The 17,437-nt window shown below is 39.5% G+C and overlaps 1 protein-coding gene across 6 annotated transcripts in view; it reads right to left on the reverse strand.

The window, feature by feature from the left end:
• Positions 1-17,437, reverse strand: part of FOXN3 (forkhead box N3) — a 308,330-nt gene that overhangs the window by 132,692 nt on the left and 158,201 nt on the right. For all 6 annotated transcript variants that reach the window (XM_075129825.1, XM_075129826.1, XM_075129827.1 and 3 more), the window contains exon 3: positions 2,388-2,524. In XM_075129825.1, coding sequence (XP_074985926.1) covers positions 2,388-2,524 — 137 coding nt within the window. The remainder of the gene's footprint in view (positions 1-2,387; positions 2,525-17,437) is intronic.

Here is a 17,437-nt window from a genome sequence, read left to right on the forward strand (position 1 = left end):
TGTGCTACACAAACCCAGGATTAGCTGTACACCAGTGCAGGATTACTTTTATGATTGTGGAGATTCTTTTATGAACAAGTTAGGACTTGTCTAAAGGAGGGGAAATTGCATTGGTGTAGCTACAGTAGCATAGTCACACTAGTGCAGATTTTCCTAATCTAGAAAAGCTCTCAGTGAGCTCCAGCAGCCAACGTATACCAGTGGAGCAGCATAAAGCTATCAGTACACCTGAGGATCTGTCCCATAGATTTAAAGGGAAGAGACTTACTTTAATAAGAACAAGATATATATAGATATATATATATATTGATTTCAATTATATTGAGGAGGGGGTCATACTGAAGTTCAAATATTTGTGCATAAAATTATTTTCAATCAAGAAAAACAATAACTTTAAACTGCAGATGTCTTATTTCTGAGAAAGTCTGCATTGAGGAGAATAAAACCTTTCTGGAGTAGTGCTCTGCAAATTGATAATTAGCACTTTCAGAAAAACCTGTCAAACTATCCCAAACAGCATTCTCTGCCAGTGGGATTAACATGACTCAACAAGTTTTCTCTGATTCTACAACTGCATTGGATGAAAAATTCTATGTGCTAAGATTCTATGGAAAAGTAAAATTTTATTTAAATGTTTAACACATACCTGCATAGATTATCCTCTATTTCTACTGTTCGCGAATACATTAATGAAATCATTAGGCTTCTCAGGTCTATAAAGAAAGATTATTTGAATATTTATTTAACTGCCGTTCTAACATAACCATCCAAATTATTTAACTATCTGAGAGTATACAGGATGGTGGATGCTTTTGATAGAAGGTCAAGGGGGACACAGGAAAAGTGAAAAACCTCTTTCACTGAGAGGGTGGTATGAGAATGCAGAAAAGCTACTTACAGCTCCAATGTTAACCTTAAGTTACTCTAACAAGCACTGGGTCCTCCACTGCGGTTTTACCATTTTTACTCTATTGCATTAGAAAATCCCACATTATATTTGATCTCATAAAGCTACATGACCTCAAGCTGTCAGCTCATATAACATGATTCTGTTGATTTATATGAAAACAGACAAAAACAGGTACAATGTCATTTATTTTAAAGAAAGTTTTAAGCCAACTGTAGTTGCTATGTAGGGTTATGTTACCAATGCAACAGCGTATATCTGAGTACTAATGGCCTGTCCTTTTGCCAGGCAACAAACAGCCTTGTGATGCAACTGCACCTGTCTCAGCTATGCGTTGCTATGGAGACATTCTAGTTACTATGGTTACCATCACGCTAATCGCCTAGCAAGGGCAGACATACAGCAGTCTCCTACGAAAGCCCAGCTGTTCCTCCCAATCTCTGAGTGAAGATTGATTGTCTGGCCATGTGATGGAATGCACTGCTCAGCAGAGATGCACAAGAACTTCATTAACATTGTTTGAAAGAAATCACTTTGTGCATCGCCGCCTCTTTGCAGGACAAATATTAGACTCATATTTTTAAAAGAATATGTTGAAAAGACAAAAACCATCAAAATCACCCATTAATCCAGAGTGCTAGTAGCAGGCATTCTTCTCAAGTCAGACAAAAATCCTAGTGACAAAAAGATATTTCTGATCAAACCAAGATTTGCTAGAACATTTTAAAATGTAGATTCTATATTTGCAGTTAAAAGGAAGCAGATCTATATAAGAACCAGATATTTACTTCTCTCCTTTGTGGGTCACAATCTTAAATGCTCTCTCCTAGCAGCTAACACTTCACTTCTAAGCAATGGTCAGATAAACACACCTATTTCATTACTGTGAGAGAACGAAAGCCTCTATTGTTCTCCACTGCACAGCTTTGAGATAAATGCAAGCACATGCACTCAACTACAAAGCACTACAGAGCACGTAGTAACCACAACAGAAAGAGTTTTAAATCACCAGATGTAGAGTTTACATAGAGACTTGACAGTTGCATTGACAACACAGTCTTAAAAGACTGCTCAATCAAGCTCAAGAGAAAAATAATTCACTAACACCCTGCTTGCTGGAGTCAGATATTTTTATCTATTGAAACAGGACAAACTGATATTTTAAAGCTTCCCATTTACTTTTGTGTGTGTTCATTTTACATTTTGCTTTTGCTGAGAAATGTTATAAATTATCCATGGAAACACAGCTCCTTCCAGTCTATGGATTTATTAGGATCAACATGTTGCCATCATACAAGAGATCAAGAGGGTAAGGAATATTGTAGATTAAGTAAAGGATTTGACCACTCATTATACTTCAATATTTTGTTCACTACTATATTGTCATAACTATTGTGATTAGTTATGTTTAATGTCTTACCCAAGAAGTGCAGCTCAATAGAAATAATAGTTGTTATAAAAGGTGTTCTAGTTTTCTTACCTTTGATATGCCTGAGGAGATGTGGGAGGTGTATTGAACACATGTGAATATGGATGATAGGGTGTCTTTTTCAAAGCCTGAATGAGATTTTGTCTATATTCTGGGTCTATACACCACAAGGACCCCTTTCCAATACTCTGCAAAGAGAAAGAGTAAAAAAAAAAAAAAAAGATAAACATGATCTAGTTGCATAGACGCATGTATAAGCAATACTTTCACAGGAAAAACAATGGATTTCTTTCTGCTTCTTGACAGAAATGAACAGCGTTTGTTTGCCAGAGATTATTACTCCAATAATGAAATATTTCAATTTTATTTAAAAAAAGGCTTTCAAGGAAAAAAATGCAAACTATTGTCCCTGTTTACTCTGGTGAAATGATTCAATATCTGGAAATTTCCCTCTTACTCCAGACAGGATCTACAATTTCTTATTTTTCCATGTCAACTTTGAAGATAGATTCCTCTCTAAAAGTGAATAAAATGTTATTTTTTTGTTTTGCTGTTGTAAAAACAAAACACAAACAAAAAAAACCCCAGGGAACAGGGATAAAAAGGAATGGTTTAAAACACCTTAGCAACTGTTTTAAAAAATAAAGGGACTTAATCCTTCAGCCACATGACATCCGTGCAATTCCAATACAAAAGCAAATTAATCCATACATTTTTTTCTGAGAAAACAAAACAAAAAATCCAATGTAATCAGAGTTTAAGTCATTTAAGGCTACTGAAGAATTTTGATTGGTTAAACCAGCAGCAATTTTAATTAACCTTTCTAGACACACTAAGAACTCTAGCAGTCAGTCTGTGATGGGGAAGCCTACATCAAAATTCAATATTTATTCTGCAGATCAAAGGAACCCTTGTATCAGTACTATCAGAGGTCTGAGTGCAGATATTCTGAATTGTTCGGTTTGAACTCTTAAAAAGATGGAAAGCGTGTCCTTAACAGACTTAGAAAAATGGCAGTTCAGACACAGAATAGGATGCTATTTTTTTCACTAAAAGTGTCCAAAACAAGATAGGTAGGTCTGTAAGAGAAACTCATAAAATAAACAGCTGCTCTACTTACTGATTGCTGAAGAGGCTGCAGGCTTTCAAGTAGCCTACCATACTGAAGTCATTTTGGTAAGGTTTTGGATAAATGTCACCTATTTTACCCCCTTCTGGAAAAAGTCAAGTTATACTACAATGTCTTGACACTTACTCTTTCTCAGTTCTATATCTAGGCTTGGCAGAATTCAATTTTTTGTTTTGTTTTTTAATAATTTCAACAAATATCAATGTTTGTTAAGCATTTTTTCTATTTTAATCTATTTAATTTTTCACAGTTGGTCAAAAGTATTGGTTTTAAGCATTTTTTATTTGTATTTTCATCGGGGGGGGGGGGAGCGCTAGACAATCATTATTTAAGGACAGTAGAAGCTGAAATTCAAAAAGTTAAAAGCTCCATAATGGGTAAAACACAAGTTGTCAACATCGTGTCAAAATATACAAAGTAAATATCCTTAAATCAAACTCTAATAAGTTCTAAAGAAAAATGCTTCTTGTCAGTTTGTGGGTATACAGTGAAATTGATGTTTACTAACATTTAGCTACAAAAATCTAATCCTTCCAATCCTTTACTTTAGTAAAGTAAGATCAACATATTAAACTGACTGACTGAGTGTGTGTGTTTGTGTGAGATGACGTGTACACAGTGGAGTTAAAAAATAAAATCACCACTCTGAAATTAGTACATGACTAAAGCTAGAGAGAGGGGAAAAACCCACACTTTGGCTTTTGGAAACCCTGTCATGTTTGTGGATCATCATCAACTTTCAAAGTGTTGCCTTATCCTACAAAGATACTTCGAGGTTCTTTACACAATATACAAGATTCTTACAAACCTTCCTCCAAACTTACAGTCCCCCAACCCTGTTCCTGCATCTGGATCTGCTTGAGCAGATCCTTGAGCCCACTCACTTCAATGGACTCCCATGTGAGAGAGCAATCATCTGCCTTCCTGGAGCTCATTGCAGGATCCAGCCCTTAATCTTGCAAAATAGATACAGCCGTAGACAGACGTATGGGTGTTCAAGCATACTGCCTCAGTCTTGTTGCATTTTACATCCTATTTGTTTGCTTATATGTTGTCTTAAATGAAGTAAGGCTCCCTGGGTTATGTCTGGAAAGTGCTACCACTCTGTTGATCCTACATAAGTCATACTTCTCCCTTTTACCCCAAGTTAGGAAGAATCCTTGTGTCCCTATGCTTGATGGGCTTTCCAGGATGATCTTAGACAGGTGGTCCCCAAACTTTTTACTTCACCCCCTCCCCTGCCCACGCACCCCCCATCCTCACCCCAGCTGGGGCCAGGAGTGGGGTCATGGCTTTGGGAGGGGGAACACGGACAGGGGTAAGGAGGCAGGGCCAGGGCCACAGCTGGGGGTGGGCCAGGGCCAGGAGTGGAGCCGGGGCCCCAGGCACAGAGCCAGGAGCGGGGCCCCGGGCGCGGAGCTGGCAGCCAGGGCCAAGGCCAGGGCCAGGAGCAGAGCTGGGTGGCACTCCATCCCCACCCCGAATGGGGGTTGGCCAGGGCCTCAGCTGCGCGCCCCCAGAATTTTCCTCAGTGCCCCTCTAGGGGGGCACACCCCACACTTTGGGGACTTCTAGATTGTACATATTGTACCTATGTATCAACAATATTCCAGCAGTGGCAATGGAATGGCCTGATATTTCCATGTTCAGAGAGTTTAACACCATGGCTGCTTCAGAGTCCAAAACTAAAAGAAAAGGAGTACTTGTGGCACCTTAGAGACTAACCAATTTATTTGAGCATAAGCTTTTGTGAGTGAGCTGTAGCTCACAAAAGCTTATGCTCAAATAAATTGGTTAGTCTCTAAGGTTCCACAAGTACTCCTTTTCTTTTTGCAGATACAGACTCACATGGCTGCTACTCTGAAACCAAAACTAAAAGCTTGACTAATCTGCGTCAGTCTACTTACAAGCCCTTTTATTTCACGCAGTTAGCAATTCTATGTACCAAAACCATTTCAATGATTTTAAGTCATTGTAGCTATATTATAATACCCAGCTCTTATGTAGCATTTTTCAGTTATACATCTTCCAGCGCTTTACAAAGGTTAGTACCATTATTCCCATTTTACAGATCGGGATAGCACAGAGTGTGACAGTGACTTGTCCAAGGTCACCTACCAGACCAGTGGCAGACCCAGGAACAGAACCCAGTTTTCCTGAGTCCCAGTCCTGTCCTCTGCCCTCTAGCTAGAGTGAGAAAGATGTTACTATAGTCCTTTTAAGAAAAATGTACAAAGCAGAGTATTTCTAGGGGAAAAACTTGCTGTAATCCTTAGTATCCAGAACATGGAACAACTTTTTGAAAGTTACATTTAAGGGCCATCGAGCTTGAAGAGATCCTTTTAACATTACTTCAGGACATTTTATCTGCCTGTTATCCAATTACCAACACTATTTATATTGTCTATGCCATTATTTATTTTTATTTGTTTATATACACATGCACAGCTTTTGGTCCACCGAAAAGAGACTAGACTTCACTTATGCACTGTAAATTATTGCAGATGAAGTATTCAAAAAAATGCTGTAATATATCAGGCTACCGCAGTGAGCTTGTGATTTAGGGTTCAGGGAAATTAGCTGTGTTTTTAAGCAGCATCCGAATTGCCAACTGACGTTTTGCATTCAGTCTTCAAACATTATACCAGATGTCAGACATCACTTCAAAACAGAGATATGTTTACTTGAAAATCTGTTGGTGCAGAGATGCACCAAGGATTGCAAATATGAGTTCATTACACTTAATACATCAATGAAAAAATGTTGATGCTGATTACCCTGTTGTGAGCTTTAGTATGCAGCTTCTAGTAAGACTCCTCTACAAGGTGGTTAAATTAGAACTTGGATGTCTGTGTTTTCATCAGATACAGAGTATCTAATAGCAAACAGTAAACCAACTAATTATACTGAACTGGAAGATGTTGCAAAGGTAGGATCTGGCCCTATAAAGTGGTGAGTATTCCCTGACATGAAGTAGTAAGTGGCAGTTGAGAGAGCTCAGCCTCTCAAAAAGACTGGGTTCACAAAGAGGAAACAGAAATACAATGGGACCTAAAACACATTAAGAATAGGGACAAGCAGTAAAATGAGATTAATCCTGGAAACGTACAACACAACCTGAAAAACACAAATATTCAATAGGAGGGAGAACCTTAGAAGCAGTAAGTATCAAAAGAGAGACTTAAGGTAGGTTAAAGGAAAAGGAGTACTAGTGGCACCTTAGAGACTAACCAATCTGTTTGAGCATAAGCTTTCGTGAGCGACAGCTCACTTCATCGGATGTATTCAGTGGAAAATACAGTGAGGAGATTTATATACACACAGAAGATGAAAAAATGGGTGCTATCATACACACTGTAAGGAGAGTGATCACTTAAGATAAGCTATTACCAGCAGGAGAGGGGAGGGGCGGGGGGGGAAGAGAAGGAAACCTTTTGTAGTGATAATCAAGATGGGCCATTTCCAGAAGTTAAGAATGTCCAAGGAGCAGTGGGGGGTGGAGGAAATAAACATGGGGAAATAGTTTTACTTTGTGTAATGACACATCCACTCCCAGTCTCTATTCAAGCCTAAGTTAATTGTATCCAGTTTGCAAATTAATTCCAATTCAGCAGTCTCTTGTTGGAGTCTGTTTTTGAAGTCTTTTTGTTCTAATATTGCAACCTTTAGGTCTGAAATCGAGTGACCAGAGAGATTGAAGTGTTCTCTGACTGGTTTATGAATGTTATAATTCTTGACATCTGATTTGTGTCCATTTATTCTTTTATGTAGAGACTGTCCAGTTTGACCAATGTACATGGCAGAGGGACATTGCTGGCACATGATGGCATATATCACATTGGTAGTTGTGTAGGTGAACAAGCCTCTGATAGTGTGGCTGATGTGATTAGGCCCTGTGATGGTGTCCCCTGAATAGATATGTGGACACAGTTGGCAACGGGCTCCTGGGTTAGTGCTTCTGTTGTGTGGTTGCTGGTGAGAGTATTTGCTTCAGGTTGGGGGGCTGTCTGTAGGCAAGGACTGGCCTGTCTCCCAAGATTTGTGAGAGTGATGGGTCGTCCTTCAGGATAGGTTGTAGAGCCTTCATGATGCGTTGGAGAGATTTTAGTTGGGGGCTGAAGGTGATGGCTAGTGGCATTTTGTTCTTATCTTTGTTGGGCCTGTCCTGTGGTAGGTGACTTCTGGGTACTCTCCTGGCTCCGTCAATCTGTTTCTTCACTTCAGCAGGTGGGTACTGTAGTTGTAAGAATGCTTGACAGAGATCTTGTATTTGTTTGTCTCTGTCTGAGGGGTTGGAGCAAATGCGGTTGTATCGTAGAGCTTGGTTGTAAACAATGGATCATGTGGTGTGGTCTGGGTGAAAGCTAGAGGCATGTAGGTAGGCATAGCGGTCAGTAGGTTTCCGGTATAGGGTGATGTTCATGTGACCATCGCTTATTAGCACCATAGTGTCCAGAAAGTGGATCTCTTTTGTGGACTGGTCCAGGCTGAGGTTGATGTTGGGACGGAAATTGTTGAAATCATGGTGGAATTCCTCAAGGGCTTCTTTTCCATGGGTCCAGATGATGAAGATGAAGGTAGGTTGATAGCAAAGAGCAAAATTAGATTCCTGGGTATTTATACAGCCAATCACTTCAGAATTTAGTCACTGACATACAATAAATACATGTGTTCCATGTGAAAGAGAGAAAAAATGGCCTGCATATGCAGTCTGCCCCGAAGAACAGGAAGCCACTTGTCCCTGTTGGTACAACACTGGTCACAACCCAAAAGCTGCAGACAATTCTGGACACCTCAAGATGTTTGCGAATGGGAAGGATTTCAGAACGGGGTCCAAAAATAGTTTAGGGGCAAGAGGATTTATGCTATGAGAAACCTGTGCGGTTTTATCTGAAAAGCATAAACACCAAGGAGAAGGAAGTGTTTTAAGGGGGTAAATCTAAGGAAAAGAATATCCCATATTCATGACATTTGTCCATTAGGGAGGAAAATTTAGTAACAGTAGTAACTTTAAAATACTGTTTATACATATTGTGATTTTAAACCTAACAGCACAGAGGTTTTTTTAAAAGGTGCAAGTTGCCAAGTTCCTCCTGTTACTTACCAAGCATCCATAACTTGCAAAGTTAATGGGAGTTGAGACTCCTATACGATTAGGTCTCTCACAAAATAACAAATAAGAAAGAAGTTTTGTACATTATATATATTGGGTCCACTGATGCTCTCTCTGTGTAGATGAGGAATATTTCCAATTAAGGAAATAGAATTGCACCAATGGGGGAGGTGAAGGAGGGAAGAAGATCTGAAAGAGACAAGTTAAGTTGATCCCATATGAAAAAGAAACACTGACTGAAGAGTTTTTCTTGAAATCGTCACTGAATCTGAGTTTGCAATTTAGCAAATAAACCTTTAGCATCCATATCTCATTTTAAATGTATGCCTTTGTTTTTTTCGTAACAGCATAGTCACAACAGAAATAGGGTGTTGTGGGGTTTTTTTAATATAAATGAAGCAACATTTGGTTAAGAATATCCTTCTTGACAATCAGAGTGTGAAGAGCTTCTTAACTGGCTGTTTAGCTGAAGGACTAGTTTTCCAAATATAGTGTAATCATCAGAAAGGAAGTCAGTGGAATTATGACCAATCATTTAGTGATTAATTTCCATCTTATGACATTTTGTGTGCTCCTCCACCAACTCCTCCAATGTCAGAAGTCAATAGTGTCTCCAATCAAAAAAGAAAGAGGGGGGGGAGGAGGAGAATGCTTGGATTACATTTGTCTCCTAGGAAACAAATGACTAAGGAGTGGATAACAACTCCCTGATAATCTTAGCAGTGGAATGTTTCAAACTCCCTAACAATGCATCCTCTCAAGGCTAGAAACAGTAATCTTATCCATTCCTGTTTTTCACAGGTTATTGTTTTACAGAAGTATTTAAAGGTTAGGTGCAAAAGGACTCAATATTATTGAATGTCTCCTCTACTATGTCCAGGAGGAGAATCTTTAGAATGGTTCTCTCTCTTCTAGCATATTTCTAGTAAGTTAACATTTGCTAGTGACCAAAACTGATTTACACTCTGAAGTGATTAATATTAAAAAAGGCTATAAAGTTTTCAATAATATAAAAGATACTTCATGCCTCTATTTTGTCAAAAAACATACATACATCTCACACATGAATGCTAACAAATATACGTAAAGATTTTTTTAAAATAAGGCATTATGAATCTTCTATTCCAAGATTCAAAGGAGGGAGGCAGGGGGACGATTCCTCACCCCCAATTTAAAATTTGCCACGACAGGCCACATCTAACATAGCATATATATATATATTTTTTTTTTGGTTGGAATTTCTTTTTTAGGAAATGTAGAAAGTATGAAAAAGTGATTTAGTTTTTGAAGGCCCTACTCTTTGTATTGATAAAAAGAAAAGGAGGACTTGTGACACCTTAGAGACTAACAAATTTATTTGAGCATAAGCTTTCGTGAGCTACAGCTCACTTCATCGGATGTATTCAGTGGAAAATACCTTTCTGTATCTGTATGAGTTTTTTCATGAAGTTGATAGATTTCCACTCCATACGGCTAAATTCAGTGCCTTGCATAATGACAGGTTTCAGAGTAGCAGCCGCGTTAGTCTGTATTCGCAAAAAGAAAAGGAGTACTTGTGGTACTTTAGAGATTAACAAATTTATTTGAGAATTATGCATCCGATGAAGTGAGCTGTAGCTCACAAAAGCTTATGCTCAAATAAATTTGCTAGTCTCTAAGGTGCCATAAGTACTCCTTTTCTTTTTGCAAATACAGACTAACACAGCTGCTACTTTGTATTCATAGTGAGCAATAAATCCCACAATAAAAAGGAGTGGTCATTTTTCCCCTTTGGATTACAAAACTGCTGCTTCTCACTTTTTAACTACATATTATAAGTGGGGCTGATAGTGCCACCTATCATTAAGGCTGCCTGACACTTTCCATTGTAAGACCCTGTATTCAGTTGCTTTGGGGCTGAAATTTTACATGCTGGTTATCGGTCAGGCAGATTTTTTTTTTTAAACTTCAATCAAAATGGAGAGCGATTTCTAACAACGAGGCGAAGGAAAGAAATGTTTTTCCTATTTTAAAATATTCTGGGGACCTTTTCTATTAACAGCTCTAGTACTCCTATGTTTTGGAGCAGGACTTGAAATTTGGCTACAGGTAGCCTCTGCGTCAGGAATGTGCCTTTTGCAGTACCCAATTTTGGCCAAATTATAGACCTTAAAATAAAAACCAAACAAAAAAACACCCCTCAGTTCACACATGATTAGTTGAGACTTCTTAGATTTTAGCAGATCCTCACTAAGCATGCTCAAGCTTCTGACAGCTCCATGTGCTAGCCAAGCTGTACATGTGCCATCCCCACAGAACGACTGCATGCTTCCTCCATCCTAGGGTTATGAAGTGAAGCATGACTTTCCCTGTATTAGCTGCTCTGGGTCAGGATAGGGTGCAGCCAGTCACTGGAATTGATCCCAGAGAGACTCTCTCTCTCTCCTGTGCTCTCACTGCTGGCACCCAGGCAGCCTCAAGGAGGAAGCTGTATGATTTGAAAGCAAAGTTAGACAAAAGCCAGACCAGCAGAAGGGAAAGGAGTTAATTAGGACCAAGAGTCTAATGAGAATGGCAGAGGTTGGGGGGGTGGGGGGGAAGAGAAGAGAAGAGAAGAGAAACTGTGATTGGCTTGACAAGGAACCAGCGCCGGGGCAATGGGAAACAGATCTGACAAGATGTTGGAATCAAGGGGAAGAACTGAAACCGGCTGGGCAAAGCAACTGGGACAAGAAGCCAAGGATGGGGGAAGACTTGAGCAAGGAGCCAGGGAGAGGTATGGGAGACTGGATGAAGAGTTTGTGGAGAAAGACTAGGACTGGGAACCAAGGGGAATGGGGAGACAGATTGGACAAGTAGCCAGGAGCAAGGAAGCCGAGACAAGGCCAATATGGAAGGAATGGAGAAGAAGGGGTCATGCTTGTAGAGAACAGGTAAAAGTTTGTGCCCACTAGAGCACACCTCCCTTCAGAACCTGGAGTGGAATTTATAATTCCCAAGTCTCACCATTCCTCTGCTGTTAACAAATATACACGAACCCACTGCAAAATGTTGTATCATCCTCACCCCCTCTAGTGCTGGTCAATAGTACAAGAACAACCTACTACCATCAGGTTTCAGAGTAGCAGCTGTGTTAGTCTGTATCCGCAAAAAGAAAAGGAGTACTTGTGGCACCATCGTGTTCTCTGTGTATATAAATCTCCCCACTGTATTTTCCACAGTATGCATCCAGTGAAGTGAGCTGTAGCTCATGGAAGCTTATGCTCAAATAAATTTGTTAGTCTCTAAGGTGCCACAAGTACTCCTTTTCTTTTTGCTACTACCATCAGTTATTCCATAAGCTCAAGTGGCAGAGGTCTGGGCAGCGGATTTAAAGGTCTTAACTCTGTTGATGACCCATGTAGGCGTCAATATGATGCTACATCAAAGAATTTCAGTTTTTTTCCGTATTAAAAAAAAACATCTAGGAAATTACACACAAAGGCTCAGTCAAGCCCACAGAAATTGGGAAATGCCAGATTAAGTTTGCCTATGCAACCTTAATTCAGCCCCCTTGTGCATGTGTGTTATGACAGTCTTATTAAGTGATCACATACTTTTTTCCCCATGGGACCTCTGCATTATTCAGTGCACAGGATGAACCTGCTCTGGGGATGAATTAAGGTTGTGTAGTAGTGAATGAGGCCATTGCCTATCTCCCTCATTGGTTGCAGAAACTGGAAGGCATTAGTGAATAACACTGGGGATTGCAGGAAGCAAAAGGATCATAGAATCATAGAATCATAGAATATAAGGGTTGGAAGGGACCCCAGAAGGTCATCTAGTCCAACCCCCTGCTCGAAGCAGGACCAATTCCCAGTTAAATCATCCCAGCCATGGTCTCATGATTAAAATTTCCCTGAAAAATTGGATTCTAATACATACCTCTGCCACAGAATTCTCACGTGATGCTAGTCAAGTCACTTAAACCAAACTTTCCAAGAGTGGTCATTAATTCTGTATTCCTAATTTTCTGAATCCATCTTGTGACCCTGGAGTCTAATTTGCAGAAGTACCGAGCACTTACAACTGCAACTGAAGTCAATGGGAGCTATACTTTGAACATACTAAGTCCCATATAATGCTAAGTACTCTGAAAACATCAAATCCTAGGTGTCTCAAATTGGACAACCAAATACAGTGAATACTTTTTACCTCATTCTCTTTGCCTCAGTTGTCCCTGTGTAAAATGGAGATAATACCACCTCTTCACCTCACAGGACACTTGTGAAGATACATTTATTAATGTTTGTGAAGGAATCATACTCTAGTAATCGGAACCATAGAAAATCTGAGGAAATTAATAATTCTGTCTTCAGAGCAAGGTTTGAACTGAGTGCAATAAATAAGGCACTGGGCTACATGTTGAACTAAAAGCAGAAAAGAAAATAGCAGGTCATTCAGTACAGCCTGCGCACTGAATGAGACAGGGGTCCTATGGAAACAATAATACATAATCATGTAATAAGACTATCATAATGTATAAGGGGTGACAAAATAAGGAGGCAAAAGGGGGAGAAATTACAGTTGCACAAGTATCCATAATTGTGGCACTTCTTAACTTTTGAGTGCTTGACTTTGCAATCTTAATCATGTTCTTTTAAAGTAGCTTTGTCTCGGTAATATTATTTGTATTATTTCATGATATATTATGGAGGCAGCAGTAGCTATTCCACAGTTAATGTTGAGTATATTAAGTTAAACATTGAGATGCGCAGGAATGAAATCGTTTTGCGATGCAAGAAAAATCATGTAGCATGTTACTAAAATAGGAAGTGTACACACACAAGATTGATATCTCAACAAAAAACTGCACAGCCATCTGATAAACAGGTACAATGAGATAAATAGCTCAAATAGTTGCCTTTAAAAAGAAAATATTCTGCTATTAAAAATAAATAAAATTATGCCCTTTTATTTCCCTCTTTCCCGACCCCCCCCCAAAAAAGTGGTATTTCCCCTCAGAGTTACATGGTAGTGAAATTGGTAACAAATTTAAGGACAGACATCTCATGATCCAACAGAGCTAGAAAACAGAATCTGAATAGTGTTAAATCATGAGTAACTCCAGTAACTTCAATTGATGTGCTCCAGATTTACACCTACCTTGGCAATAAGCATGGAATAATGTCAAGGTACTTGACAGGTTTCAGAGGAACAGCCGTGTTAGTCTGTATTCGCAAAAAGAAAAGGAGTACTTGTGGCACCTTAGAGACTAACCAATTTATTTGAGCATGAGCTTTCGTGAGCCACAGCTCAAAGCTTATGCAGCGTGAGTAGGAGCAGTGGAGCTTTATTCCAGTAGGGGGTGGGGAAAGATTTCCCTGCTTCCCAGCAAGTTCATCACTTGGTTCAAGCCCCGACAGGTACCACATTGTCAGACCTTAAAATTGTGGCATTAGGATTAAACTTCTCTATCACTCAAAGACAAGTCTGAACTAAGGGTAGTTTTGGAGAGCTAAAGGCTAGAGTAGACCACAGCAATGTCCTGCTTTGTCCTGAATGATAGTGCCATCCATAGCTAGGAAATGGCTCAGAATACATTGAACCTGCTACATTATCAGCTAAAGCACCTCTCCTAGACATCAACTAGTAGAGGCATTTTACTGGATAAGAAGGTTGAAGGTTCACATAGCTGGGAGAAGAGAGAAATAGGAGAAAGAAGAGAGAGTTAGCTAGTACAGGTACTTGCCACCCTATCCCCACTGTTGCCAGAGTATCTGACAGCAAGGGACCTACCTTGTATCTAGCATAGAAAGGAGGATAGGATAAGAATTCAGAAGTTTAGTTTAAGTTGATGCAATTTCCATGCTCCTTTGGCCAAATCCTACTGTTAATCGAAGTCAAACTACTCACTGAAGTCAGTGGGAAGTATCAAAAACAAAACAAAAACCCACAACCCTCCTACCAAATACTGATGATAATATTGTGTATAAATACATACTGTAACTTAAACTCCCAATGATTTACCAACATGCAATTTATGTACCACCTCCAAATGTAGCCCAGAGCCTAACAGAGAAGCCAGAAAAGAAATGATTACACCTAAAGCAGTTATAGATGCTAAGAACGTAAAAATGTATACTTCAAAGCAACCCGCTTCCCACTCCTGCTCATGCTAACATTCACCTCCTTCTGACACCTCAACGTAAAAAAGGTATACCAACTTAAATTTTCAGAATACCTTAAACGTTACCTCCCACGACATGCTGTGTGGCTTGGGGCAAGTTCATGTACCTTTCGACCTCAGTTTCAGACAGACAGATTGTGGGTTGGGGGGCTGTTATAAGACCCAACCCTCCAAAGAAGTCACACTCAGTATTGCCAGCCCCAAGTGTTCAAAAATTGTAAGTCAGTACACATACATCCAATAAATCATGAGATTAGCTTAAAAAAAAAATCAAATCATTTTTTTTCAAGTTTATTTGAGTTCTTTATTTCTTTTCCAGCTTGTGAACCTTTAGGGGTTCCCATTTTCAAGATTCTCACCCGCAACATGAGGGCTAGACTTTTTTTTTTTTTTTTTTTAAATGAAAGCAGACATTCTGGTGTATTCACATTACTCCAGAGTTAAGAACCTGAAGAAAAAATATTAAATATCATAACACGAGACTTACAATGAAGTTCCAAGAGATGGCACCAACTGGTGCACTTTTTGCAGCATGATTAGCGGATGCTACGCTTGTCCAGCGTTCTAAAACCTATCCTCTTGTAATGACGCCCATAAATTACCCATTGGAATTTTGTACAGCTCCTAGAGGTGTCACATGCTGAACCAGGCACATCTGGGTGTCTCATTTCCTCCCAGGGGCTACAGTGTTTCACTTTGACCTAATAAGGCAGTTGTCCAGGTGAAAATAAATCCAAAGAGCTCGATGACACAGATAAGCAGTCAAACTTGGGTGCCTGCAGTTAAGTACCAAAATCCATATTTAGGCAGCAGAATAAGCAACCTTCTTTTCAGACATGCCAAGCACCTGAAACTTCCGTTGACATTAGGCAGCCAGCTGTGAAAATGTTGGCTATTTATCTGGTGCGGAGAGCACATTCACGTTTGCCATGCAAAAAATGAAACCATCAGACTATTCTGTTCAACTCACTGAGCTCTAAAGTAGGGTCAGAGCTGAATCTTTGCTGTTCTAGAGATATTGGTTGCATCACCAGTACTGTAAGGAAGAGTATAAACGTAATAGGTTCCCAAAAAATGACTGGGTCAAGAGTATTGTTCTATATTAAGAGGCAGTAGTTGCTGCAAACAAACATATTATTCCAGCATTCACTCACCACCTAGTATTGTAATCATTTGAATTATGAAGCAATTTCAGAAACCTAGACTCAAACAATGTTTTTGAGCTGGTTCTCAAGGAAGGTAAGCCAATATAAATAATTTCTCCTAAATGCAAGTTCCTCCTCCCCTACTTTATAAAATGTCTATTTCATAAGAGCAACAGGAGACATCCAGGTACGGCAATTGGAGGAAACTGCACTTCTTGAATGCTTAAGAGCAGTCTGCCTTCAGCCTTGCAGTAATCTCCCAGAAATGCACCTGAGCGAAGGATCGCTTGCTTAAATAATGGATTCATTTTCACTAAAACAGAGAATGCTGCGGGGTGGAATTTTTTTAAGTACATTTTGCAATACAGAATGGATTACACTTCTCTCATCAAATATGTCACTATTCCTGGAGATCTGCAAACTTGGGAGCAGGAACTACTGGAAATAAGCAGCTCACAGTCACAGAATTCAACAAATCAAGCCTACTGTGACCATTTATGTCTTGTTGAATCAGCACTGCAGCACCCAGGGGTTGCCAAGGGCAGAGAGGCTTTTCCATATACAAAGGGAACTTGTGCGAACGCTACTTTGAAAGGCTGGCTCTGTTCTATTCATTCTCAAAGACAGTGACACTGAGAAAAGTGTGCTTTCCTTTCCTCTCAGCAGTCTCTCCCTCGCTTTAGCTCCATCTAACCTTAATGGCTGAGCATCAGCTGCTGAAAGGGAACTAGATAGGAGTTCCAGTGTCTTCATGTCAACCTGGGGTGGGGGAGGGGAATCTATGCAGCTGCAAACGAAAAACATAAGAACTTGGTAACAAGCTCCAGCAGATTGATACTGAAAGGGGGTAAGAGTGCATTATGAAAATCTGTAACCATAAATTATCTACTTGGCAAATGGATAAGCTGAGGCTGCATCTTCCCAAGTATTTGTTAACCATTAGCAATGATTCACCAGTCAGCACTATTTAGAGGAACTTCATCAATTATCTGTATTCACTGATGGTTTAAGTTACCAAACCAGAAATCCAACATATAAATGATTAGCCTCGTTTGTGTACAATTGTTTCTGTAGTTGATAATAACTCGATAGAACAAAATACCAGGCTGGTAGTGACGGGAACGAGCCGTGTTCTAGGGCAGCAGTGCAGCTGCAGTGCTTGCATTATTTTTTTTTAAAAAAGTGAAATCGGTGGCAGAAAGACACAAACAGAGCAAGAGAAGAGTCAGAGGCTAGTTTACTAAAGAAGCCCACGGCTAGGCAATTCTTAAGGAAACAAAAAGCAAGCAAACCCCCTGCCAACAATTGCTATTATTATAAAACACATTCCTTAGATCCACAGTGATCTCACAAAAAGTTACAAATAGCCACTCACGCAATCTGAGAGTCAATTTTCTACACCCCCTTAATGTGTTTCTAATGTATCAGGCTGAAATTCTATATGTAATTTTTAGAGTTACAATACAGCACTTTACAATGATTTTAATGATGGCAACAACTGTACAGTAAGCATTTAATTTTCATAAACCCTCACATAAAAAGCAAGCCTCTGAATTCAAGAAGTTG

Source organism: Caretta caretta, chromosome 6 (genome assembly GCF_965140235.1).
Source record: "Caretta caretta isolate rCarCar2 chromosome 6, rCarCar1.hap1, whole genome shotgun sequence".
Taxonomy (NCBI): Eukaryota; Metazoa; Chordata; order Testudines; family Cheloniidae; genus Caretta; species Caretta caretta.